Genomic DNA, 26,822 nt, shown 5'->3' with positions numbered 1-26,822 from the left:
GAATTTAATGCCTCAACTAATTTTTGCTAGTGTGCCTTCACATGCAATATATTCTCATAAGGTCTTGACCAAATCATTCACTTCCACTCCTTCCCCAAACCCTTCTAAATCAAAGAAAGCCTCTTTTCTCATGGATGCTCACGAATTTCTCTTATTGAAGAAGCTTTTATATTCTAAACTAGCATTCTCTTTGTTCTCTTCCACACATTCAGCCAGCGAAGCAGAACACCTAGATGCAATCGAGGGAAACAGGGTAACTCCTCTGGTATTCACGTGGCAGCAGTCAGCTCCCAGGCTCTGTTGTGTAAACATGAAACTCGTGTACAGTTACCCCTTACCCAGAATTCAAAACTTAAAAACCAACAACATTGGGAGTGTCCCTGAAAGAATCATGATCACGGTACAGCTTTTCTCGGCAAGCCCTGAGCTGCAGTGATCACTGTCCCCAGTACTCTGCGCAGAGCCGAGCTCATGCGTGGATGAACGGGGGGATTACCCGAGACTACCATCTGGAACATCGGCCCCACCATGCTGCGGACAGGGATGGCCGGCAGCCTTCCACGGTGAGCAAGAGTCAACATTCTCTTCCTCCCTGCAGTTTCTTGTTGCTGGTGAGCCTGCCAAGGGCGGACCCTCTCTGCTGTCATTCTAGTATGCTGTTTCCAAATGCCACGGGATTCGAAACTTCAGAAGCTTGTTAGAAATACATGTAATGTAAGAATAAAAGAAAAGTGAGGGCCCATGGTTTCTCCCATGAATGTACTGCATCCTCCTCAGGGCACAGGCCCTGTAACCAGCATTTCCTTTGTCAGGCAACCTTCTGAATGTCTGCCCCGGTTCTCAGCTGTGCGCTGTTAGGCATAGCTGCAAGGAAGCTGAGTTCTTGATAGACGAACGCTCCCTTACTGGATTCCCACTGATGTCAGGCACCTATACAGGTATACTTTGAAGTTCTGTGCCAGACCACCACAATCAAACAAATATCTCAATAAAGGCAGTCAAGGGAATTTTTGGTTTTCCAGTGCATATAAAAATTATGTTTATACTATACTGCATGCAAGTATGTGATAGCATTATGTCTAAAAAAATAATGTTCTGGGGCGCCTGGGTGGTTCAGTCAGTTAAGTGTCTGCCTTTGGCTCAGGTCCCAGTGTCCTGGGATCGAGTCCTGCATCGGGCTTTCTGCTCAGCAGGGAGTCTCCTTCTCCTTCTCCCTCTCCCTCTGCTTGTCCTCTCTGGCTCTCTCTGTCGAATAAATAAATAAAAATCTTTAAAAAAAAATGTATACCTTAATTAAAAAGTAGTTAACCGCTAAAAAATGCTAACCATCATCTGAGCTTTCAGTGAGTCATCATCACCAGTCACAGATGACCATAACAAATGTAGTAATAATGAAAAATATTGCGAGACATTACCAAAATGGGGCACAGACACACAAAGTCAGCAAGTGCCGGTGGAAAAACAGTGCTGATAAACTTGCTTGATGCAGCGTTGCCACAACCTTCAATTTGTAAGAAAACAAAAACAAAATACACAGTATCTGCAAAGTGCAACAGACCGAGGTCTGCCTGTAACCTCACTGTCATAAAACTTTCCGGAGCCCATTTTAATAGGATTACTTAGCTCTGGCTTCCTTAAGGAGAGAAGAGGTGAACTAAAAGATACTGGCTAGCAAGTGAAATAAGCCAGAGAAAAAAGGCAAATACTGGATGACTCCACTTACAGGTGAGGGACTTAGAATAGGCACATTCATAGAGACAGAGTAGAACAGAAGTTACCAGGGGCTGGGGGAGGGAGAACGAGGAGCTGTTACCTAGAGTGGACAGACTTTCAGTCTGAGATGATGGAAAAGTTCTGGAAATGGACAGTGCTGACAGCTGCAAACACTGTGAATGTCCTTAATGCTGCCACTGAACTGTGTACTTAAAAATGATTAAAAGAGTAAACTTTGTTATGTATATTTTATCACAATTAAAAAAAAAAAACAACCAAGAAAAAATCACTTACCTGTGAAAGGAATTCCTCTGAACCTGGGATCCCCTGAACATCCTTAAAATATATACTAGCTCCCTTTTCCATCCCACCTGCATTTGGGGGCCCCCGAAACGAACAAGAGTAATGTGGAATCTTGTTCATTTATCAGCATGAGCCTCCTGACCTTCTTGTTCCCCGTCTTTGCAAATAATCACTCTCGGAACACTCAGTGGAGCCTGAAATGCTTCTTAGGAGCACGGCACCCACATGTCACACTCTTTGGTCCTAGTCATTTCTTTCAAATGATCACCCCCAAAATAAGAAAGCCGCTACCCCAAGATTTTGTTCTTATCATAATACCCATAATTCTTTCTTCATAAGAGGGAGGTATAGAAGGTACATAACACCTTCTCTATACCTGTTGAGTAACAGCGAGACAGAATAATTGTTAGGATTTACACCAAGAAGAACAGCAATAATTCAGCGGGCAGGTTGGGGTGACGTCTGCCTTTCAAAGAATCTTCTCTCAAAGCAGAGAAACATTTTTTCTCAGGCATCCCTTTCTCTCAGATATTCAGGAATGTAAATACTATTAGCGCATTGCTTACTCTTTGTGTTTAATTTCCTTGATCACTGAATGTGTTGAATTTACTTTGTTCTAAAATTTAAAATTTTAGGACTAACCTGTGTCAGTGTGTGACTGATCTGGAAAGCTGATCTGCTCGTACTACAGTTGTAGAAAACCAGGATGTTAAAATAGAAATGAGGGAAGTTGGGTTTGGAGCAGGTTTTTTCAATCTACAGTCTGCAGCCCATCACTGGGTCCTGAAATAATTTTAGTGGGCTGTGATCAGCCTTAGGAACAACAAAAAGAACAGACAAGAGAGTGTGTCCTGCGTTTTGTTCCAGTCGTAGATAAGGATCTGTGTACCTGTGTGTGGTGTATGCGTTGGGTCTGAACGTGAACGGCATTGTTCATTAGGGCCCGCAGTAAAAAGGGTCTGAAGTCAATGATTTGGACCAGAGAACTGGAGGCTGGAGGCAGGTAGACAGTGATGGTTCAGTTGGAATTCTGGTATGTTCCATGTTTTACTGGGATGTTGGCTTTCATTCCCAAGTGACTAGAGGGACCTTAAAAGAGACGGTGAGAAAGAATTCCCTGAAGGAAGCCTCGTGTATGAAACCTGTCTCTTTGGACAGCACATTTGTTGGAAGCTCCTAAATATGCCTTGGAGGAAGAGTGGCTCCTGTGTGGGCCGCGGTGGCAAGAGCTGGCATGCGGGGCCCACTGCAGCTGTCTCTGAAGGTTTTCACTTCCGTCCGCTCGCTAATGGAGAATAAAAATGCAGTGCCCACGCTGGAGAGTTCTTTCACATTTTTTCAGAGTTGTGGTTTAAGCACTTCTGACCCCAGGGAAGTTATAGAATCACAGAATTTTAGACCTGAAGCCACCTTAGAGATGGAGTTCATCTTCTTTGGAATCTTTTTTTTTTTTTTGATAAGCTTTACACCCAACATGGGGCTTGAACTCATGACACTGAGATCAAGAGTTTTATCCTCTACCGACTGAACTGGCCAGGAGCCCCTTCTTTTGAGTTTTAAGAGCTAAAGAGACCTAGCCCGAGGCTGACTTCTGCATTCAGGGTGGGCAGTGAGGCGCCTGGAGGAGGGGAAGAGATACAAAGCGAGGAGTGGAGGCACGAAGAGGCACAGTGAGAAGCCTTTGTGGTTTTCTCAATCACTGCAGTAGAAAAATAAATGTGTTTAAGTTTTTCTTTCCAGCTCAAAGAAAAGGCCTTCTGCCCTTTTGCTTTCTTGCGGCCTCACCCCTGGAATGAGAAAGTGTCATCAGCTGCTGAGTTCTCCCCGCCACTAGAGCATCCTGTGGCTCCTAGGGGAAGCCTAAGGGGGCCTGCGGCACCGGGAGCTCCCCCCTTCAGCTGCAGAGTGTGAACCAGCCGGATGAGGAAGGCAGTTGGAACAGGTCAGGAAAAACGGTAAGCAATGCCAGTACTAGCCAGATGCATACAGTGGGTGAATAAATGTTCCGGAGAGAAAGATCAAATTCATTCCTGCCACTGGAATGCACGGAGCTAAAGGATTCAATTGATGGGGACCGATGATGACAACTCAGCTGGGTACCCTGCTGGCCACGGTAGGTAGGTGCTGCCGCTGCTCTCTCTCCTAACAAGTGGTTTTGGTTTGTTTGTTTTTAAATCGTCTGATGTGCGGCTGCAGCTGGAGCCAATGTTGCGGCACCTGGCCATCATCAGCACCTCGCTGGCAGGCGCGTACAGAGCGCGGGGTGCTCCCGACAACAGGTGGGCAGTGTTTGAGGAGTGGCTCATGTCCCTTGCTCACTAGCCCACAACAGTATGCTGAAAAAAAACCCCCCAAAAAACCAACCTCTCCCTCTTGAAACACTAGAAGGAAAGGACGAATTCTGCAAATAGTAGTTAGTGACAACTCTTCCCCCAAAATAAATGGTAGAGGAGAAGAGAAGTGTAACTTGTGTTTCTCAGTCTCTGCTCCAAGTGCTAATGAAATTTTATTCCCAGGCTCATGAAGGCTAGAGAAGCCTTCCACGGGGAGTGGAGGGGTGGGCGCTGCTAGGATGGGTGGTGTCTTAGGAATATGGAAAGAACAGGCTTTGGTTTGGGCGACGCTGAGGATGACTTTTCAAGTAAGCTCGCCACACAGTGTTATTGAGCGTCTGCTGGCTGGAGGAGAGGCGATGTTTTAGAGGAAGTCCTAGGAAGAGAGCCCTCGCAGCTGGCTCCTGTTACCGTGGGGGTGGAGGAAAGCAACACCAGCCTGCAGCTGTGATCCATTTGTTCAAAAGTAGGGGAGGGAGGTGATGCCCACGTGGGAGGCTGGCTGGGCCACAGGGCTTCAAGATGGGCACAGGGGAGAAGGGTCAGGTCCCAGAATGCTTTGCTATTTGGCGGTGCTCTGTGAGGGTTGAAGCATTAGACCAGAGCCATCAGGATGCACTGGTGTGTACTCACGTTCTCCTGGAGAAGACACTTTGGCTCTGCTTGCTACCAAGCCCCTGTCACCATATGTGGGGTTACTATGCTCAGCAACCCTCCAACTCATCTAGGAACCAGTAAGAACTGAACACAGAGCCTTCTCTAAAATGCTACCAGAAAGTAAACAATGAGTTTCCTGAGTTAGACAGACTCCCCAGGAATTTGAGGAATGATCCCATCAGCATCCGTTAGCATCCCAAGCAAAGTGTCTCTCCTAGTGTATCATTCCCAGGAACATGAGTGAAAGGCAAATTCAGTCTGGGCTGGTACCTGGAGGGCCCTAGCGGGAGATGGATGTCACCATGCACTGGCTGCCATATTTCTATGACTACTTTCAAACCCGGAAGTGATGTGTTGCCAAATTAAAAAACAAAACAAAACAAAACAAAACAAAACAAAAAACATAGACTGGGCCTCGAAAAAACTGGCTTTACTACTCCCTGTATGATCTCAGGTAGAAGCCCTGAAAGTCCTCATCTGTAAAATAAGTAAAATGGACTAGATGATTTCTAACTTCCTTCCAGCTTTAATGTTTACAAACTACAAACCTACGAGGGAGAGAACACCAGGCGCTGGAAATAGCTGGAAAGTGAAAAGAACCATGGCTTTTCATCGGGAGATAATCCTACGGCTCATTAGTGGAGACAGGACAGAAGAGCAGGGGTGATGTCCCATCGGACGGACAGACTAACAGATAAAAGTGGTGGAGGGGTTTTAAGTCCCTGCAGTAAGTGCCACAGAAAGGTGGCAGCACAAAGCAAGCACAGCCTGGGAGCATCTGACCCCCGATGGAAGAACCGGAACACATTTGCAGCCCAAGATTTTGCTAGTGATGGGTTTGATGTAGAAGACAACTGTGGTTACACTAGTCTCCAATCTTGCTCCAAATATTACCCTCTTGGTGTTCAGATGCAAAAATAGTTCATACTTAATATTTCATCAGACTGATGCCATTATGTTACTAAAGCTGTATTTTTTGTAGGCTTTTGCTGAATGAAATGTATGTATCTCTAAGACTGGCAGCCATGCTGGGGACCTCTGAAGTAGAACTCTGGCTGCCAGACCACCAAGCTGGCAGCCACCAACGCTGCAGGTGGGCCTCGGGCAAGCTCATCTGCCTAGAGAGGGCACGCTCACAAACCCTACCTTTATCGGAGATGGCAAACACTGCTGAGGACAACTGATTCTAGATAGGACGGGGGGTTCCCACTTAGGCTTACAGAAACCGATAAAGAACAACAACCAAAAGGAGCACACAAAAGGACGAAGGTTCATAGCTAGCTGGGAACTTATCTGTGCAATTATTCATGGGTCAAAGCCAAGGCGCAAACTCCAGTATTTATCAAGATTTGACCACCTTGGGACCTCTGGGTGGCTCAGTCAGTTAAGCGTCTGCCTTTGGCTCAGGTCATGATCCCAGGGTCCTGGGATCGAGCCCCACATCGCGCTCCCTGCTCAGTGGGGAGTCTGCTTCTCCCTCTCCCTGTGCTTCTCCCCCTGCTTGGTGTGTGTGTGTGTGTGTGTGTGTGTGTGTGTGTGTGTGTGAAATAAATAAATAAATATTAAAAAAAAAAAAAAAAGATTTGACCATCTAATCCTAACTTGTCATTAGCCAGTAGTCATTTGGCTTATAGTCTTCCGGCACTCCAAAAAGATAAAAAGGAAATTTCTCAAGTGTTAAAAACTTTGTCCCATCTAAAACTTTTGAACAAATCTGTTTATGTGCAGCTCTGACTTTATTATTCAGCCTGGTCTGTAGATTAGTCAAAACGTTGGGAATTGAAATTAATAAACTAAAAAACAAATGTTTATCATTGGGGAAATAAAGAAAGGGGTATAAGAAAATATTTATTTGGGTTGCTATGACAACAGAACGAACCATCACAACAACATTCTCTCTTTTCCATCTGTCAAACTTTGGCTTGACAGAGCCTTAAGAAACACTCAGTGTCCACTCCAAAGATGAAACGGAGCAAAAATGTTATTCTAAATTTGATAGATTTTTGGCTCGACTTAAAACTCTTTTATAACTCATTCAGTATTTGCCACAAGTCCCAGCTACTTCCTCTTGCAGTGGGCAGCCTCACTAGCAATGAAGAGTAAATACATTGTGTGTGTGTGTGGGGGGAGGGCGGCACGACTACAGGGCGAATGCAGGTTAATGTCCACGCCGGGATGCCACACGGCCACTCACTGAGCTCGTGGCATGTCCTGCTCTCTTGTGTTCTGTGGTCTCGCAAAGGTTGGGGGTCATCAGAAGAATGAGGAGGTTTGCTCCCGCTTCTAGCTGAATAGGCCTGGATGTGGGATCACGTGTGGCGTGTGGAGTACTGTGCCCGGTGACGAGGATGAAACCCCATGGGAGCTTATGCTGAAGGCTCTCCTCATAGACTTTCCCAGCTCAGACGACTTGCAGCCAGTCCCTGTCTCCCAAGCCCTAGGTTGTCACAGCCTGGCCAAAGAACCCTTCAATTCTCTATGGCTCTTTGCCTGTAAATCAGGCAGCATTAGGTGGAGCCACATTCCTCCTGGAAGGATACTTAGTAAGCAGAGCAGGCCGGAGAAGGGAAGGTGGCTTCTAGCTTTTTCACTCAGCAACTTTACACACATGACATTCCTCCCTCCCTCCCTCCCTTCCTTCCTTTCCTCCTTCCTTCCTCCCTCCCTCCCTCCCCTTCCTTTCTTCCCTCCCCTTCCTTTCTTCCCTTCCTTCCTTCCTTCCTTCCTTCCTTCCTTCCTTCCTTCCTTCCTTCCATTTCTTCCTCCCTCCCCCTGTTTCTTAAGATTTTATTTTTAAATAATCTCTACACCAATGTGGGGCTCGAACTTACAACTCTAAGATCAACAGTCGCATGCTCCACTGACTGAGCCAGCCAGGAGCCCCAGCTGAGTCATTTTCTTCCAGGTGAGCTAGACTTCCCTGTACTGGCTTAGTTGGCCTGTTAGGGAAGGGGTCACAACTGAGAGTCAGAGAGACCTGGCAATGAGGCCACCAGAAGTAGACAGTGTAAGCTGCAAAAGGAGGTGCGGAGGTGCCCCAACTTCTGAGCACAGTCTAGAGCAGAGGCCTGGGAATCCTGGAGAGGACCCACAACATGGTGCGTATTTAACTCTAACCCCAGTAACGTTAAGAGGGGCATTAAATGAGCATGCCCGGTTACTTGGGTGTCACACCAGCTCTGAAGTGTCAGGGATTAGAATCGCTCTCAGGGAGGCCGCAGTAGCAGGGACAGACTACCCAAGTGATTTCTACTGAACCAGATGAAGCCGGGAGAGGAGTGAGCCTATGGAGCACAGGGAGGGGTGGGGTGTTGGGGCTGACTTTCCCTCAGCAGCAAGTTCATCGAGTCACACAGCATTTGAGCCAGAGGGGTCCTACAGGCATTAGACAGTCCTCTCCCCTCATTACACAGCTAGGCACATGAGATGGTGGTCTCCTGGGATACTCTGGAAAGCACAGGACACCTGATGAGGTGGGGTCAGGAATGGGGCCCTTAGGTTCTGGGCCAGGATCAAAGGGAGGGCAAGGCACAAAGAAGCATGGTTCCAAGAGGCCCCGAGCACTCTGGCCCGCAGAGTGAGAGAATTTCAGAGCAAGGAGACTGTGGGGTTGCCTGGTCCCACCGGCCGCACTGGGCCCCAGCAGAAGGCCATAGAGAGGGAGGGCCTGGGGAGAAAAGCATGGAAGTCTTAGCTTCTTCAGTACATAATTCTAGCCTGATGCCAAGCACACAGGGGGTCTCAATGGCATGTTTTACAAAAGACTTTCCTTATATATTTCTGTAGATGGGGTCACAGACGCTGCCCTTCACCTCCACCCCCAGACCACGTGGCCTGCTCCTCCTCCTTCCTTCTCATTTTCTCTGGAGCCAGGCTGCCTGTGTCCCAGCTCTCCCACTAACCCCTGGCTTGCTTGAGCAAAGTGACTTAACCTCTGTGTGCTTCTTCGTTTCCTAATAATAGAAGCTATCTGACTGAGTTGCCAGGAGCCTGAAAGAGCACAGGTCAAACCCTTGCAAGAGCCTGGCCCAGAGGCGACATTCCAGTGTCCTTTGTGGTGGCCGTGTTGTTACTGTCATCAGGCTTGTTCACAGTGCCTTTCCTTCTTTTCCTGCCTCAGCTCTATGGGCCTGTATTTATTTATTTTTCCCTCTTTAGGTCTGCCTGGAATAGGTATTGGACGAAAAGATAATTTACTGGGCAAGAGAGAGAGCACTTCGAGCCACTTGTAGCAAGAAGAGCATGGGCTGACTGCCTTTGGGGACGTGACACGGGAGCCATCACAAGTCGCAGTGACGAGGGGCCTGGGCGCAGATGAGCCCTGGTTTCATAAATGAGGAGACCAGGGCCCACAGCTGAGGATGCTTAGGCTTCCTCCCTCCTCCGGGGAGCACCTTCGGGCCCCGCATCCTGTGTGATGAGAGATGGATATGCAATTAACTGCACCGTGGCCTGGCTCCGGACTCAGGGGAGCACCAAAGTTCTCTCTGTCCCAGCAATAGCCACAGCTGGCATTTTACCACCTCTGCCCTCTCATGGAGGTTTGCTGTTCAAAGGGAACTCTGTCTCTAAGGGCAGAATACCAGGCATCATGGAAAGTGGGGCGAGGAGAGACACTCTGAAGTCCTTGCAGTCAGACCACATCGGTGACCTGTCCCCCGAGTAAAGCTGCCCCAGAGCAGGAGGGGAGGGGCTGGGAGAACCAACCCAGATGCAGCCACGGGGCAGGGTCCATTCTCAGGGATGGAGTTCTTTCACTTTCCTTTGTCTCTTGTTAGAGCAGCTCTGGGGGAGGGGCTTCAGCCTGTCAGCCCAGAAATCTGTCAGGGCAGGAATGAGAGATGGGCAAGTCCCCTCCAGACATCATTGTCATGAGCGTTTCCAGGTGTCTTTGTACCTGAAGCCTGACCCATCCCCTCTGCTGCCCTTCAAGGATGCATCTGTCTTTGACCCTTTCTGTTCCCACCTTCTCACTCATTGTACTTTGACAGAAAAATAGATGATGCTTCGTGTTCTCCTTTGTCAGGGAGGGAAGGCTGGAGAGGGCACACTCCTTTCCAGCCATGCCCATCTTTCCAGACATTTCCTTCCCGAGTGTACTGTCTTCAACCCGGCAGCAAGCTCCTCGTGGGACTGTTTGGCCCCATCTCCAGTCTTGGGGGGGCAGCAGGTTTCCTTGGCTGGCCTTTACTTCTTGCCTCGGCCTTCCTGAGAGCCAGCACTTTCCCCTCCCCCTACAGTGGAGCCTGAGAATTCTACTTCCGGGGGACAGAGCGGGGCTTCCAGAGAATACAGACAGCTACTCCAGGAAATCCGACCCCAGTCACTGAAGGGTTATTACTCATCTTTTGCTTCCAGAGCCCCAACCTTAGAACTCTCCCGTCTGAATTCCCCAGTGCCCGGCGGGCTTGGAGAGCTGCCCGCGCCCAGCACCAGCTGCTTCCTGTGCGGACCCCAGTGCATGGGGAGTGCAAGAAGCATGACAGCAAAAGTGAAGAGCTCGCTAAAAACTGGGGTGGGAGCACACTGGGGATAGCCAAGTGGCTGCGGTCCAAGGAGGAGCATCACCAAGATGACCAGATGGGCTGGAGTGGGAGGAGAGGACTGGATTCCATTTCCTACCACGTTCCTGATGAGCTCCACATTCATACCTTCTGTCCTTTCTGTTCTTCCTTTCCTATTCTTCTTCCTCGCTTTTGTTTTCCAGATTTGGGAGTCCTATTTCCTCTCCAAACCGCAGTTCTTCGATTTTTGTGTTTTTGGCATTTCTTCTTCCCAGATGGACTCCTCGGTTGGCCTCATCTGCTTTCCCTGGTTGGCTGGCCCATCTATGGCTGGGCCCCACATTTCAGCCCTAACTGGAGTGGCGGTCACCACCCGTGCTGCTATGCCCTCAGTTTGGCAGCAAAGAAGGCTCTGATTCAGTATTTTGAAGTGATGAAAATGCCAGGAATTTTTTTTTTTTTAAGTTCAGAATTCACTCAAATCCCTGTCTGCATGGGTTTTGCAAATCACTGACGTGACCCTCAGGACATGGGGGGCATCCTACCAAGCAGTGAGCAGGTGTGTGTGATTCTGTGTCATTTATTTTAACTCTGAGAGGAAGGGCCGCCTTGGGGATCCATCTGTGCTTAGCATGGCCCTGCCGGGCTCTGTGAACCTTGGCTCCTTGCCCCACACCCTGCCTTTTCTCTGCTTAGCTGCAGTGAACTGCTTTACAGTTTCTGAAGGCGACGTGCTCGGCTTCCTGTCTCCTTGCCTTTGTCTAGATAGCTAGAGCTCCTTTAGCCTGGAATGTGCTTTCCACTTGCTCTTAGTCTCAGGACTCCGCCAGAACTGGCCTTCTCTGAGCTTGAGTGCCCTCCTAGGTGTCTAGAATGCACCGCTCTGGTAAGCCCTGCCGGCATAGTACCGGGGCTCTGCTCACTGCTCCGCACCGCCCCCCCCGCCCCGCCCTGACTGAAAACTGTGAGTACAGCTCTGCGCTTTTACCCTCGTTCCTTCAGCACACAGCAGAGCACCCAGCACACCGCGGGATGACGGAAGGCTGGCGGCTATCATGTAAGTAGCGCACAGAAGCACAGGCTTACGTGGTTTTACAGAACCGGTGTGCCTTATAAGCCTGCCATCCTCGCTGCCCACTGGTCTGCACTCTTCCCTCAGAGGTGTGTCCCCTGCAGTCGCGGGCAATCCCCTGCCCCACACGCTCCGGACAGTCCGCCACTGACTGTCATTTAGACACTTTAGTAGAAGCTGCCAAGGTTGGTACCTGAGCTTGTCTGCGATGAAGATGACCCTCCTTTCCAGAAGCAGGGAGGCAAAAACACAGAGCAGGTGGCGGACGCTGAGAGAGGAGAAGAGAGACTCGAAGTCTACGTGTTCCAGCCGGGAGTCCAGTGGGCGGCACAGTTCAATCACCTGCGGGGGAACAGGAGGAGCAGCCATGAGGAGAGGCTCTGACGTCCTCAGCAGGGGTGAGCCATTCGCAGGGGAAGAGGGAAAGAAAACGAAGAAGTCAAAAGTGATTGGGGAAGAGAAGGATCCTAGGAGACTGAGGAGCAGGCACACTGGGCAGGAACTCTGTCTCGCAGCTGAGTGTGAGGAAAGTTCAGACGGAGGTGGGGAGACAGGATGGCAGTATCAATGGCCTGTGGCCCCAGACGTTTCGAGGCTCTGCCTGCCAGGGACATATTTGGACCATCCACCTCCCTGGGACTTCCATGACTGGTGACGTCCTGTCGCTTAGAGTCCCACAGGAGACTGTATCTGCCTCACGAGGGAGAATTAACTGCTGGAATGGAGGAAGTCACAGGCTCACGCAGAAGGACCAACAACAGATCAAGCAGCACTTCCAACACTCACCTCGCCTGGAAGGCATTTCTCAATAAACCCAACCCCGTGCCAATCCCCCTTCCTTATGATGTTTCTTACAGCTTGTATGCTGAGTGGGCACATCTTCTCATCCTGTACTTGTTGAAATGTTCCCAAATTCATTTCAAGTCACTACTCATGTGTGTTTTTCTCTTTAAATAGCTCACTTCTGGGGCACCTGAGTGGCTCAATCAATTAAGTGTCTCCCTTGGCTCAGGTCATGATCCCGGGATCCTGGGATCAAGCCCTGCCGTTAGGTTCCCCGCTCGGGGTGGGGGGGAGTCTGCTTCTCCCTCTTCTTCTGCCCCCCCCCCCCGCTTATGCACACATTCTCTCTCTTTGTATCAAATAAATTAAATAGCTGACTTCTTCATAGTGAGCAGAGACTGGTGTTTTACTCTGAGCATGGCACCTGCCCGGTGTTGCCCCCATAGTGGGGCTCACTAATGTTAACATCCTTATGGCCAAGCCACCTGCATCTGGTATAGAATAGTATAGTACTCTCCAGCAACACGGAGAATGCTTCCCTCTGTTGTGGGAAACTAAGTTGTTCCTGAATACCCCAGACCTAACCTTATCCCTCCCCTGTCTCCAGAGGTGACCTGCTTTGGTTTTTGGAACTGGAGACTCAAGGCTGAATGGAATCTGCCTAGTGATATCCACAGAGCCATATAAAGGGAATGGGAAGGATAAAAATCAAGTACTGCATTAAATTCCAACCTAGCCAAGCAAAGGGACATACTTCAAAGTCCTAGACAGGTGAATAAAAAGTAGTATGTAACCTTGTCTTCCCTGAAAATAATCTGTTTTACATTATGAAGTTATACAGGAGATGGAGAACAAAAATTGTAAATAGGTTTAAATACAATCTGTGAGTGTAATGGGCTAGTAAGAGAAGCTAAGGATGTTCAATGCAGGTCCCTAACCTGAAAGGCCAATGTCATGTAAAGAAACACCAGTGCTGCCATGGCATAGCTCTAGGGGTTGCTCTCTGGGACTGAATCCTGGAATGGATGGACAGGACTCATGGTGGATTTTACGATGCCTGATGTCACATTCACTGATGTGACAGCTCACTGATGGCCAGCCCCTTGGTCTGGGCCACTCTCTCCTCTAGGAGACAACGGGAATCTGACAGCTTACCTCAGTTCCCGATCCTGGCAAGAAGTTCTTGACAACAATGGTTTTGCCCAGTGCTGGGAAAGGGGCTTCCATGACACTCCTCATGAGGGGCTGTACCAGGGCAGGAGAGATGCCTCGCCGTTTTTCCACCTCGTCCAAGATCTGCAAGGATCACAAAAGCAGCTTAGCTATCCTGAAGTCAGGGCACCAAGGTATAGCTCTGTTCTCAGTAAAGTGGGCCTGCCCCAGTGACTGAAGAATTATGGGGAAGTCCTGCTGTCCCCATCAGGCCAAACTGAAAGTGTCTTTCACCCTATATGTTATTGCCCCACGTTTCCTCTCTGTGCACCCACTCCTTTGCCATGTGCCTTTGCAGTTCTTCCCTCTAAAGTGGTAAAGTTTCTTGACCCCCTTGACTCTGGGTTTGGCCATGTAACTTACTGGGCTAATATATGCATTCTCAATGGGAGCAATACTGCCCTCAAGGGGATAAAAATTGGTTGTTGGGGGTGGTGCTGAAAAAAACTTAGATAATACAATGGTTTGTAGCTTTTTTTTTTTTTTTAAGATTTTATTTATTTATTTAACAGAGAGACAGCCAGCAAGAGAGGGAACACAGGCAGGGGGAGTGGGAGAGGAAGAAGCAGGCTTGCAGCAGAGGAGCCTGATGTGGGGCTCGATCCCAGGACCCCGGGATCACGCCCCGAGCCGAAGGCAGACGCTTAACAACTGAGCCACCCAGGCGCCCCGGTTTGTAGCCTTTTAAAGGCCCACAGTACCTAAAAAGATCTCCAGTGTATCTGTGGAGTTAAAATTTCTCTGAGGGTAGCCATTAGGGAAGTGCAAACTGAAACCACAATGAGATACCACTTCATACCAATTAGGATGGCTATAACCAAAAGATAGACAAGAGCAAGTGCTGACAAGCAAGTGGAGAAACTGGAATCTTCATGTGCTGCTGGTGGGAATGTGAAGCCCCTTTGCTAAGCAGTCTGGCACTTCCTTAAAAGGTTAAAGACAGTGCTTCCATATGACTTAGCAATTACACTTCTGGATATTTACGCAACAGAAATGAAAACATGTTCACACAAAAACTAGTACATTGGGGTGCCTGGGTGGCACAGTTAGGTGTCTGACTCTTTTTTTTTTTTAAAGATTTAATTTATTTATTTGACAGAGAGAGAGACAGCCAGCGAGAGAGGGAACACAAGCAGGGGGAGTGGGAGAGGAAGAAGCAGGCTCCCAGCAGAGGAGCCTGATGCGGGGCTCAATCCCAGAACGCTGGGATCACGCCCTGAGCCGAAGGCAGATGCTTAACGACTGAGCCACCCAGGCGCCCCAGGTGTCTGACTCTTGATTTTGGCTCAGGTCATGATCTCAGGGTTGTGAGATCAAGCCCCTTGTCGGGCTCCACAATCAGTGTAGAGTCTGCTTGAGATCTCTCCCCCTCTCCCTCTGCCCCTCCCCGCTGCGTGTGCACATTCTCTCCCTCAAATAAATAAATAAATAAATAAATAAATAAATATTTTTAAACAAACCCAAAAAGTAGTGCATTAATGTTCACAGCAGAACTATTTATAATAGTCAAAAAGGGGAAGTAACCTAAATGTCCATCAACTGATAAATGGATAAACAAAATGTGATATTCCATTATATGCCAGTATCAGCCATAAAAAGGAATGAGATACTGTTCACGCCAAAACCTGGATGAACGTTGAAATGATCAGACTAAGTCAAAGACACCAGTCACAAAAGGCCACTTAACTGTATGATTCCACTTGGATAAAATGTTCAGAATAGACAAATCCATAGAGACTGAAAGCAGATTGGCAATTACTAGGGTTGGGAAGTGACTGCTCGTGGGTATAGGCGTTGCCTGCTGGGGTGATAAAAATGTCCTATAAATGTGGTGATGATTACACAACTGTGTGGATATGCTAAAAGCCACTGAATCTTAGATTTTAAATGGGCGAATATTATGGTTTACAAACTATATCTCAATAAAACTGTTATTTTAAAAAATCTAAATGCAAGACCCTCCATAATCTAGTTGTGGATCAAAGAGTTTAAATAAAAATACCATTTATAATAATATCACATGTAGCCACCGAATGCTTGAAATGTGGCCAGTCTGAATTCAGATGTGTTGTAAATGTAAAATCCTCAGCAGATTTCAGAATACAAAATTAAGTATGTAAATTATCAATGACCATATTGATTATATGTTGAAACAATATTTTGGATATGTAGGTTAAATGAAATTAATTATTAAAATTAAAAAGATTGTAGATATGGTAGTTCCTCAAAAAATTAAACATAGAATTACCATATGATCCAGTAATTCCACACTTATGGATACAAAGCCCAAAGATTTGAAAGCAAGGACTCAGATATCTGAATGGCCATGTTCGTAGCAGCATAATTCACAATAACTAAAATGTGCAAACAACGCCAATGTCCATCTACAGATAAACAGATAAAGAAAATGTGATATATACAAATAATAGACTGCTCCTCAGCTTCAAAAAGGAAGAAAATTCTGACATATGCTCCAATATGGATGAACCTTGAGGACATAAGCCAGTCACAAAAGGATAAATTTCTGATTCCACTTCCATGAGATCCTGCAATAATCAGACTGATAGAAACAGAAAGCAGAATGGTGGCTGCCAGGGCTAGGGAAAAAAGGGAATGCAGAATTAGTGTTTAATGGGTGCAGAGTTTTGGTTCAGGTTTAAAAATTCTGGAGAGGGATGATGGTGACGGTTATGTACAATGTGAATGAACATAATGCTAATCAACTGTACACTTAAAAATGGCTAAAATAGTGGCACCTGGCTGGCTCAGTCGGGAGAGCATGCAACTCTTGATCTCGGGGTTGTGAGTTCAAGCCTCATGTTGGGTGCAGACATGGCTTAAAAACAAAATCTTTAAAAAATGGCTAAAATAGTAACTTTTGGGGCGCCTGGGTGGCTCAGTTGTTAAGCGTCTGCCTTCGGCTCAGGGCATGGTCCCGGCGTTGTGGGATCAAGCCCCGCTGGGAGCCTGCTTCTTCCTCTCCTACTCCCCCTGCTTGTGTTCCCTCTCTCTGGCTGTCTCTCTCTGTCAAATAAATAAGTAAAATCTTAAAAAAAAAAAAAAAAAAGTAACTTTTATGTTATGTTTATTTTAGCACAATAAAAAAATAATATGACAAAAAATTAAAAAGAATCTTATGGGGGTGGGGAGGCAATTCAGGGAAAAAAATCTTAAAAGGCTGGTTAGGGCTGGTAATAAAGAAAGGCCGAGGAACACTGAGGCAGAAGTGACAGTGCCCCAGTTCTAAGCCTGGGCCTTCAGAGGCCTCTCTTATGTTTCTGCTTGCCCTCTTGGCCTGTGTGTCAGCTACAAGAACTGCACTCCTGGGCCAGCTCACTGTCTGAGGAGGATGCCAGACATGTGGACTAGCTCCAACCCCAGACTGGCAGCCTACAGCGAGACCTGGCAGCCTGGGGCAGCCAACTCCCAGCGTGCCCACAACGCACGAGTGAGCTCAGTGGAGAAGAGCCAAACTGAGCCCCAGCTGACCTGCGCGTCTGTAAGAATAAATGACCAGTGCTTTAAGCCACTGGGGCTCGTTAGGCAGCATGACTGTAGTAATATTTAATGGTATAATTTTCTTCAGAGATTCTGAGAGCTGTTCTTCTTGAACAGGATTCCCCTCCCTTCTTCCTTGCCTCCCAACTTCCTCCCTTCCCTCCTCCCTTCCTTCCTTTTTTGTTTTTGCTTTTCAATGTGGGGCTTGAACTCAGAACCCTGAGATCAAGAGTCACATGCTCTACCGACTGAGTCAGCTAGGAGCCCCTGATTCCTTTCTCTGTACAATAGGACAGTTTGTCATTTTAGTCACCCTTGTCCCTCCCCTGAAAATAGTTCGGGTTTTAGAGATCAGTTTGCCAAAACTGTTTCTGGTTCTAGCCAGCATATGTGCTGTTTGGTCTCTGGCAAGTCATCACACCACACTCCCACAATATCCCCTAGTCACAAAAATGCCTTGACAGCACAGAACTGCGCATCACACAGCGTGTCAGTACGCGGACTTGCTTGTCATCCCCCATCCATGACAAGACAATGGAGCTCACATGAATTCCAAAGCCACCACTGGACACTGGGCTAACTCGGCTGTTTCACTTCTACCTTCCGTAAGCATTCTCCCAACAGCAAAGGCTGTGACACAGCCTTATTTCCACGTTTACACAACCCCCCGGGAGAGACCTGCGTGAGCAGTAATGCATTACCGTCCTTGAGCCTGTAAAAGACCAGCTTCCACGTGCAAGGCTTACCACCTCGGTGGAGTGGAGGCAGGAACACAGATATATCGATACCGTTCTTTATTTCTTTTTTTTTTTTTTAAAGATTTTATTTATTTATTCGACAGAGATAGAGACAGCCAGTGAGAGAGGGAACACAAGCAGGGGGAGTGGGAGAGGAAGAAGCAGGCTCACAGCAGAGGAGCCTGATGTGGGGCTCGATCCCACAACGCCGGGATCACGCCCTGAGCCGAAGGCAGACGCTTAACCGCTGTGCCACCCAGGCGCCCCCCGTTCTTTATTTCTAACAGACTTGCACACAAGTACAAGTTCTACCAAGGCAAGAGGTTACACTAGATCAGTGTAAGTCAGGCTTCCTCTGAGAGTGGGCAGGAGGTAGATTCGCAATGCTTTTAGAAGGGCTGCTGCACAGCAGACACAGCACTTCAACTCTCTGAAAGAAAGCTCAGACTGAAATACACGCTCAAGAAGAATTTAAAATCAATTTATGGATTAGATACTTATGCCTGGTTAATGTATGAAATGTTGGAAATGAATGTTGGTTTATACCTAATCTTTGAGATTATCAACATACACAATAGTAATTAGCTCCTCTCCACCCACCCAGAATAGTGAGGTGGATGAACCAATTCAGTATGGCAATTCCTGGGTCTCGATACATTGGCTCATCTTCCCAAAAAGAGGACCAGATTATGTTAAGATTTTGATCCATTTAGAGCACTACTACAATAGTAAACATCTCACACCACACTTATGCGTTCATCCATCCAAGTGGCCTTTTTGTCATGCAAAAGCAAATAGGACAAAAGACAATGCTTAGAAGAAAGTAAAACACAAGGAATATTCTGGGAAGATCATCTGCCCCTTCCATCCTCTGCAATTACTTTGACTCTCCCCCCAACCCCTTTCTGTGGGCCCTGACCTTCACTGGCTCTCACTGTAGGTATAATGATAAGAGAACAGCGGAGGTGATGGGGGGAGGAAGTGGGAAGGAAACCATGTTGGAATACGATTATAAAAGTACCAGGAGTCAAGGTGTTTCCCGTGTCCTCCCCGGTTCTACCTTGCCTTCCCTTCCTCCCTCCTCTGAGGCCCAAGTCCTTACCTTTGAAAAGAGGCTGAAGCATCCCAGGCGGCTCACGATGCAGTAAACTTCAGGGAGACGCTTCCCTTTGCCACCAGGCTTTTTGGAGTGAAACAAGGAAATCATGAGTGCTACCATCTCAAGGTAGAGAACCCAAACATTTTAAAGTGCCTAACATGTGCCAGATGTTTCCCCACTGCAGCTTTGAAAACCCATTAGGTAAGTAGTTACCAATACCCCATTTTATAGGTGGGGAGCACTTCTGGTTGTGTGGTATATATATTTATATTCTCCTGAAGGGACCAAATGAAGGGTGTTGTGCACACAGTAGGTGTTCAACATGGCCTATGGAACCATGAAGTAAGGAGGCTTAACTTGTTTACCCAAATCACTGTGGTCCCTCTTAAGGAGTTACCTTGAAACCAAATGTTGTTTATTATAATGATAATTCCGAATCAGAGATCATTTCTGAACATCCTTTTTGGAAACTGCCTTAAATTTTAAGCTAATTTTCCAACCAAAATGAAAATCAATCTCAAAACGTCAAATTAATTTCATCACCGAACCTTATTATCCTACTTAAAACTGTTTTAAAACTGTTAGCCATGCTTTTATTCACTAATTAATTCAACAAATATTTATTGAGTACCTACTATGTGTTGTGCATTAATCTTGGCTCGAAATTCTATCAGCTTATTTCAAGGACTCATACACTCAGTGGAAAAGGATTTGCTCCTACTAAAGATTTCCAAAAGAATGGGTCTCAAACAGACAAGCTCTACAATGGGTTAGCATGATCGTTTCACTGGAATACAATTCTGACTTCTAAGGGTGATTGTTCTGAAGTACACATTCTTGAATGATTTGCAGCATGAACAACAGAACTATCCTTCTTTGGCCCTTAGCAACCATTATGAATGTGTGCGCTGTAAGCTCTCCGGGTCCGTTTAGCAAGTTTTATTAGAAAGAACATTTGGCTTAAGGACAGAAAGGTCTTTTACTTAGCAGGGGAAATAATGGAGGATGTATTTTCTTTCTAAAAGAGACGGAGTTCTTTTTCCCTTCTTCCAGTAAGATTTCTATGAACCCCCAAATCTTCCATGCGTTTAACTCCACTGATGAACCTGTCACATTCCCTGCCTCTTCTCTTGTGGCACACGGTGAAGCCCCAGGACCCAGTGCTGCCCAGGGCTGCCCAGAGCTCTGGCAGACCAACAGTAGAGTGTTACTAACCAGCAGTCTTCGGCAGTAACCGAAACGTCTGCTCCCATCTTCTCCAGTTAAGACAAATGAGAAGGTTTCACTGCGGTTGGGGAAACAAAAGTAAATTACATAGCAAAACAAAACAAAAGACACCTGGCCGAGAGCAATCGGGACATTCTGGAAGGGGCTGTCAAAAAGGGCTGCTCCCTGTCCTGCCTGTCCATCTGTGCAGGGACTCTGTGCGCCTGTAGTTCTGGGGTGTCAGGGAGAGGGAAACCTACAGTGTCACTGCATCCTGAGAGGATGAGGCCTCATAGCATTCTATCACCTGAGCCGTCCCGTTGCCCCAGACATGCAGTCACTTACGGAGCATCTATTGTGACTACTGCCTTCTGTGAGCTCAAGGATGAGACGGCATCCGCTGCTCTCAGGATGTGACTCAGGGAAGGAGCAGCTGAACAGGGGAACAGTTCTGTGTCCCTCTAGAAACTGCTCCTGGGGCGACCCTCCCCGAGAACTGTCTCTTCAGAGCCCCCTGAGAGACTGCTAGGCCAACTTCAAAGAACACAGTGTGCCTCAAACACAGGATATGCAGCCCCCTGAGTTTGGTCAATTGCTGAAACACCTGATAAAAAAATACCGGTATGTAACAACACGGTTAAAGCAGAAACATAAAGCTGTCACAATCTGAGTTAACAGCTGGATGGGCTGCTATTAAAGAGCATGGACAAGGAAGGGAGACAGACAATGTTCCTCTAGCTTCTCCGAGACCAAGAATTACTTTTGCCCTTCACAGAGGCTTATGAACCAAACATAAGCCCAGACTGAATGGGAGGCCTGGGAATCTGCATATTTAGCAAGGTGGTTCTTATCTTCAGGGAGGTTTTAAAACATGGGTGGGGACAATCTCTAGCCTGAGGCCCATCAGGATTGCTAGCAGTAAGACCGAATTGTGGCGTTTGTCCTGACGCCCTCCCTGGTTTTTGCCTGAGCCTCTGGGGTGGGGAAGGGAGATGTCAGCACATACCTGGTAAATTGCTGGACAGGAGTCCAATCCTTGGCATCAGGGAAACAGAATTGAGGGATAGCCTTCAGCTGGTCCTCAGCCTCTCTCATGAACTTGAAAGACCTTTCCAACTGCAGGGAGAAGGGTGAGAGAAGGTTGGGGAATAAACCCCAGCATGGGAGAGAGAGGCAGATGCTTGGCAAGACCACATCTTCCACCTTCACACAGCTGAGACCACCTCCTCAACCTCAGGAAGGGTCTGCAGCTCAGTCTGCTGGGGGCTTTTTTTCCCAGGGCACTGTCAACTCTATTCTTACAGGGGAAGTCAGGAGAAAACAAACCGGTGTGTTTTAGAGAAATATTCTTGATGTCTAACATTCTGGAATATAACTTTTATTTTTTCATTTTTTTATATATTTTTTGGACTATATTTTATTTTTATTATTTTTAAAAAAGATTTTATTTACTTATTTGACACTCAGAGAGAAAGAGCGCGAGAGAGTACAAGCAGGGGGAGTGGCAGAGGCAGAGGGAGAAGCAGGCTTCCTGATGAACAGGGAGCCTGATGCGGGACTGGATCCCAGGACTCTGGGATCATGACCGGAGCCAAAGGCAGACCCTTAATCAACTGAGCCACCCAGATGCCCCTGGACTGTTAACTATGTTAATCAACAAAGAAAACGTGTCAAAGCAATCCCCTCCAAATAAGAGACTCATGAATCTGCAAGGCAGAGCCTCAAATCTGGTCTTCCAACCTGAAAGCTGCTCTTCCTCCATTCAGGCAAAGACATTTTATAACACTTCTCAGTGAATACATCCAGTTAAATTACATTATACAGTAAACTTCAAGTAATTTCAATGTCCTTGAATGTCAGAACTGAAAGGAAACTAGACATCATACAGTGTCAGAGTCTTATTTTAGAGATAAGGAAATAGCCTTGACATGTTAAGCGATTTGTCCATGGCCACACAGCTAGTGTGGAATCTAGCTAGGAATTTTGGTGGTTTGTTTTTTTGTTTTTTTACTTTTATTTATTTATTTATTTTTTTGAGAGAGAGAGAGAGCAGTGGGGAGGAGCACAGGGAGGGGGACAAACAGACTGTGCTGAGTGTGGAGCCCAAAGCAGGGCTTAATCCCACGACCCTGAGATCATGGCCTGAGCTGTAACCAAGAGTCAGACGCTCAACCGACTGCGCCACCCAGGTGCCCCTCTAGCTAGGAATCTTCGTCTTTAGTCTTAGTCTCTCTCTCTGTCTGATTTATTTGACATCATACACTGGATGAATATCCTCTTGTTAAGAAACAGAACAGGGGCTCCTGAGTAGCTCAGTCAGTTAAGCACCTGCCTTTGGCTCAGGTCATGGTCCCGGAGTCCCGGGATCGAGCCCTGCATCGGGCTCCCTGCTCAGCTGGGGAGTCTGCTTCTCCTTCTCCCTCTATTCCTCCCCTGCTTGTGCTTATGTTCTTTCTCTCTCAAATAAATAAATAAAATCTTTAAAAAAAAACAGACCAAATTCAGAAAGTCTGATTAGAGATTGTATTTAAAGCCATGTGTTTACTTCTTTGTGGATGAACAGGAGTCTGTGAGTTGCAGCGCGTTCTGCGGATCTGCTGAACAACGTGTGTGCAGCTGACAACACTGTACCATATACTTGGAAATGTTGGGAGCGTGAATTTTATGTTATGTATCTTTGTGCCATGTTAAAAAGGAAGCACTGTAGGTTCAAGTTTGGAAACAAAAAGGAATAATTAGTAATTGGCGTTTTTTGTTTGTTTGTTTTTATAAATTTGTACTTCTAAAGTGTTGGGAAGGGGCGCCTGGGTGGCTCAGTCGTTAAGCATCTGCCTTCGGCTCAGGGCGTGATCCCGGCATTCTGGGATCGAGTCCCACATCAGGCTCTTCCGCTGGGAGCCTGCTTCTTCCTCTCCCGCTGCATGTGTTCCCTCTCTCGCTGCCTGTCTCTCTCTCTGTCAAATAAATAAATAAATAAAATCTTAAAAATAAATAAATAAATAAAGTGTTGGGAAGAATTGTTGGCTTCTGTTGTTGTTATGGACCGGTTTATACTTGTTAACTTTTCTTCATAAAGAGTTAAAGAAAAACAAATTATGCTCAAGTTACCTTCAGTAATTTGATGTACCAAATATTTGAAGTGGAGTCTGAATTTCCAAAGTTAGAAAACTGTAATGTCTAACCTAACTTCTTTCTGTAACACTTTTCACCAATTTCTTATTTTGTCTCTCAGGGCTTGCCATTGACCTCCCCCTCAAACTGGCTTTGCAGACAGCTTCTGAAGTCTGCAGACCAGCAGCACTGTCGAATGCTTCCCGGAGGATCTACTGATTTATTTGACATCATGGACTGGATGAATATCCTCTTGTTAAAAAACAGAACAGGGGCGCCTGGGTGGCTCAGTCAGTTAAGCATCTGCCTTCCCCAGGACACCAAATGTCAGAGAGGGGAGGTCTCTGAAGAGAGTGTCCAAAGGAATAGAGCACTGGGCTGATTTTTTTTTTTTTCAATTTTAACACGTACTTCTAGTATGTTTCCCCTGAGGCGACAGCAAATATAATTAAAGCTGCTACTAATATTAATGGTTGAGACAACTATCAAGGAATGAAACACAGCCACCATTTATAGACTTAAAGCCAATTAGTAATTGTCCTTTAGTTTTCCTCCTTCAGAATCAGTAGTCACTGTCTTTTTTCTATATAATGATACTCTCTTCCATCCATGACCCAGAAGATTCCAACTGGTCCTGGAGCAGTTTTTGAGTTGATAATTCACTAGCTCAGGCTGTTGCATGAGCAATAATTTTGACTACCCTTAGAGAGTCTCACAGAGAAACAAATACCAGCTGGGTGTAGTTGATGGAAGGGGTCATTAATCACCACAGACAGAAGGGCCATAAACTACAAAGAATACAAAAGGAAAGAACAGGGACATTTCTCCACAGTGGAAACCATTAGCGAACTGAAGAGTAGGCCTTGTAGGGAGGCAAGTTCCAGCACTTTTTGACATGCCCATCCATTTGGATGCACCGCCCTCAGATCACATGCATGATACACACAAAGGTGTGTGTTCACACACGTGCCTACACATGCTATCATCGACATAGGAGTTATCAACCCATATGGGCAGATATGTGCTCTCATTTACAGGAAATGAGACATGGAGATGTCTTTCACAAAGACAAGCAATCATAAATGGCTGGAAAATTTCCCAGTCTCCATGAACTGTCATAAAGATGATTACATGATACCAAGCATTTTAGTGGAACATGGCAGGCATGATCTCTAGCGTACAAATATGGAGGGTAAGTCTTGGTCAAGTGACTACAGAAGTGGGGGATAGAACTCATGAGAAAGAGTTAGAAAGGAGGAGAAAGAAGAAGGAAAGGTCCTTCTGACAGACAAAGAGAGCAAAGGCAAGAAGATATAAAATAGCCTGATCTACAAAAAAGGCATGTATAGAATGATCACATAACATTCAAAATATATATCTAAAAAAATACTGGCAACAAGATACATTTCCAACAGAAAGAGACTGGTTAAACAGATTAGGGAATAATCACATAATAGAGCTTTATATAATTAAAAAAACAATGCTTTAGAATTTATATTAAATATGTTTCTAAATAATGATATGTTTACAGAACATGATACAAAAGTTTTACCAGTTTTGTCAGAAAATTACACCATAAGAAAAGTCTGGGAGAAAACATAATAAAATGCTAACATCGATGATCTCTGTGGAGTGGGATTAAAGATGACTTTTTCTTGATACATTGGTCCCCTTTCCAACAGTGACTATACAAGTTTCTGCTCAAAAGAAGTGTTTTTTTTTTAAGATTTTATTTATTTATTTGACACAGAGAGAGACAGCCAGCGAGAGAGGGAACACAAGCAGGAAGAGTGAGAGAGGAAGAAGCAGACTCCCAGAAGAGCCTGATGTGGGGCTCGATCCCAGAACGCCAGGATCACGCCCTGAGCCGAAGCAGATGCTTAACGACTAAGCCCCCAGGCGCCCCCAAAAGAAGTTTTTTTTTTTTTTTTTTTAAAGATTTTATTCATTTATTCGACAGAGATAGAGACAGCCAGCGAGAGAGGAAACACAAGCAGGGGGAGTGGGAGAGGAAGAAGCAGGCTCATAGCGGAGGAGCCTGACGTGGGGCTCCATCCGGTAACGCCGGGATCACGCCCTGAGCTGAAGGCAGACACTTAACCGCTGCGCCACCCAGGCGACCCCCCAAAAGAAGTTTTAATGTGGATGTCAAAGAGCCTGGGGACTCCAGGTTGGAAAGTATAAGCATTCAATAGTTACGGTGATTTATTCATTAATTCATGAATTAATCCTTTTGTTCCTGAAACATTGATTAAATATTGCCATGTGTACAACGCTGTGCTAGGCCCTGAGGGAAGTAAACAGGATAAAAACAGTCCTTCATGCCTTGGTGCTTGCTCCGTGTGGGCCTCAACTAAATGTGGGCATACCTATGGGGTGCCTGGGTGGCTCAGTCGGTTAAGGGTCCGACTCTTGATTTCAGCTCAGGTCACGATCTCAGGGTTGTGAGATCGAGCCTTGTGTCGGGCTCCATTCTCAGCAGAGTCTGCTTGAGATTCTCTCTCTCCCTCTGCACCCCCCTCTTTCTCTCTCTCAAATTAAAAATAAATAAATAAATAAATAAATAAATAAACAAATAAATAAAATCTTTTAGAAATAAGTAAATAAATAAATGTGGGCATACCTATAGCATTGGGGTTTTCCAGGGATCATCCCTGGAGGTTAGCTAAAGGAAGGTGAATAGAGCCAGGCAGATGAGCTGGTGCCCATGGCTTACTTCATTACAGTTTCCATCCCAAATTCCAAGGACAGGACTTGATTGCTGCACTGGACCACAATGGGCAGGACGGAAGGAATCTGGTCCAGGATAGGAGGAGACCTAGGCCTCCACAGATACTGGGATTATGCGTGGGTGGTGGCAGCGAAGGGAGGCCCCTGAGGCGACCAGGACTCCCTCCCCTCTTCCCGGCCCTGAGCACCTTCATTGTATGAACTGCTGAATTCTACCTCCTGAGCCTTTGTATGCTTATCTTTTGCCCTCCTGTCAGTGTGAGCTTCTTGAAGACAGGAAACACATTTTGCTCATCTTTGTAATGATGGGGCCAAGCAGAGAACAGCTTGGATGTAACAGGGTCTCAGTAAATTCTGGTTGGACTGAACAGAGCCTCTTTAATACTGATGTCAATGCCTAAGAATAATTTATACATTATTGGTCATGCCATTTTCGGCTTTGCTGAGGGCCATTTCATTTTAGGTGTCAGATTTCATGTATGGCAAAGCCAAATCCACAGAGCCATGAGCCATGTTAGAACAGAATAGGATTCTAGTGCACACACCCAGGGGTACACGGTGCACGTACCGATGTTCAGCAATGGGCACAAACACAATCCTCCCTGGGGAGAGTTGTGTGGCTGCTGGGAAAGAACCTTCTAGGTAGAATAGCTTGGGAAGAGATGTAGCTGGATAAGGAGACGGGGAGGATGAGGAGGACAGCACTGTCAGCACAGTCACCACAGGAAGTGAGTAAGTGTTTTTGTCCGTACTTTGAGTCTTCGAATCCCTCACCTCCTGCGACCTCCCAAACTCTCCAGTGGCAGCTTTTTTTCATTTGCTATACCCTAATGGGGTCTCACAGTCCAAGATTCTAGACACTGA

At 46.5% G+C, this 26,822-nt stretch overlaps 1 protein-coding gene and 1 long non-coding RNA gene across 4 annotated transcripts in view; one reads left to right on the top strand and one right to left on the bottom strand.

Annotated features, from left to right (window-relative positions):
- The window catches only part of DENND2A (DENN domain containing 2A), a 100,650-nt gene that overhangs the window by 10,903 nt on the left and 62,925 nt on the right, over positions 1–26,822 (bottom strand). For all 3 annotated transcript variants that reach the window (XM_045792509.2, XM_087860788.1, XM_045792510.2), the window contains exons 10-14: positions 21,124–21,233; positions 20,127–20,196; positions 18,915–18,992; positions 13,521–13,661; positions 11,776–11,924 (exon numbers count right to left, since the gene is read on the bottom strand). In XM_045792509.2, the coding sequence (XP_045648465.2) occupies positions 11,776–11,924; positions 13,521–13,661; positions 18,915–18,992; positions 20,127–20,196; positions 21,124–21,233 (548 nt within the window). The remainder of the gene's footprint in view (positions 1–11,775; positions 11,925–13,520; positions 13,662–18,914; positions 18,993–20,126; positions 20,197–21,123; positions 21,234–26,822) is intronic.
- Positions 395–11,782, top strand: LOC123788878 (uncharacterized). The gene is made up of 3 exons (XR_006778592.2): positions 395–563; positions 3,757–6,099; positions 9,165–11,782. It is a non-coding gene; the product is annotated as an uncharacterized LOC123788878 (long non-coding RNA).

Source organism: Ursus americanus, chromosome 3, assembly GCF_024610735.1.
Source record: "Ursus americanus isolate L20-20 chromosome 3, mUrsAme1.1.p, whole genome shotgun sequence".
Lineage (NCBI taxonomy): Eukaryota > Metazoa > Chordata > Mammalia > Carnivora > Ursidae > Ursus > Ursus americanus.
Note: the sequence above shows the minus strand (reverse complement) of the source record. Positions and strands in the feature narration are given on the sequence as shown.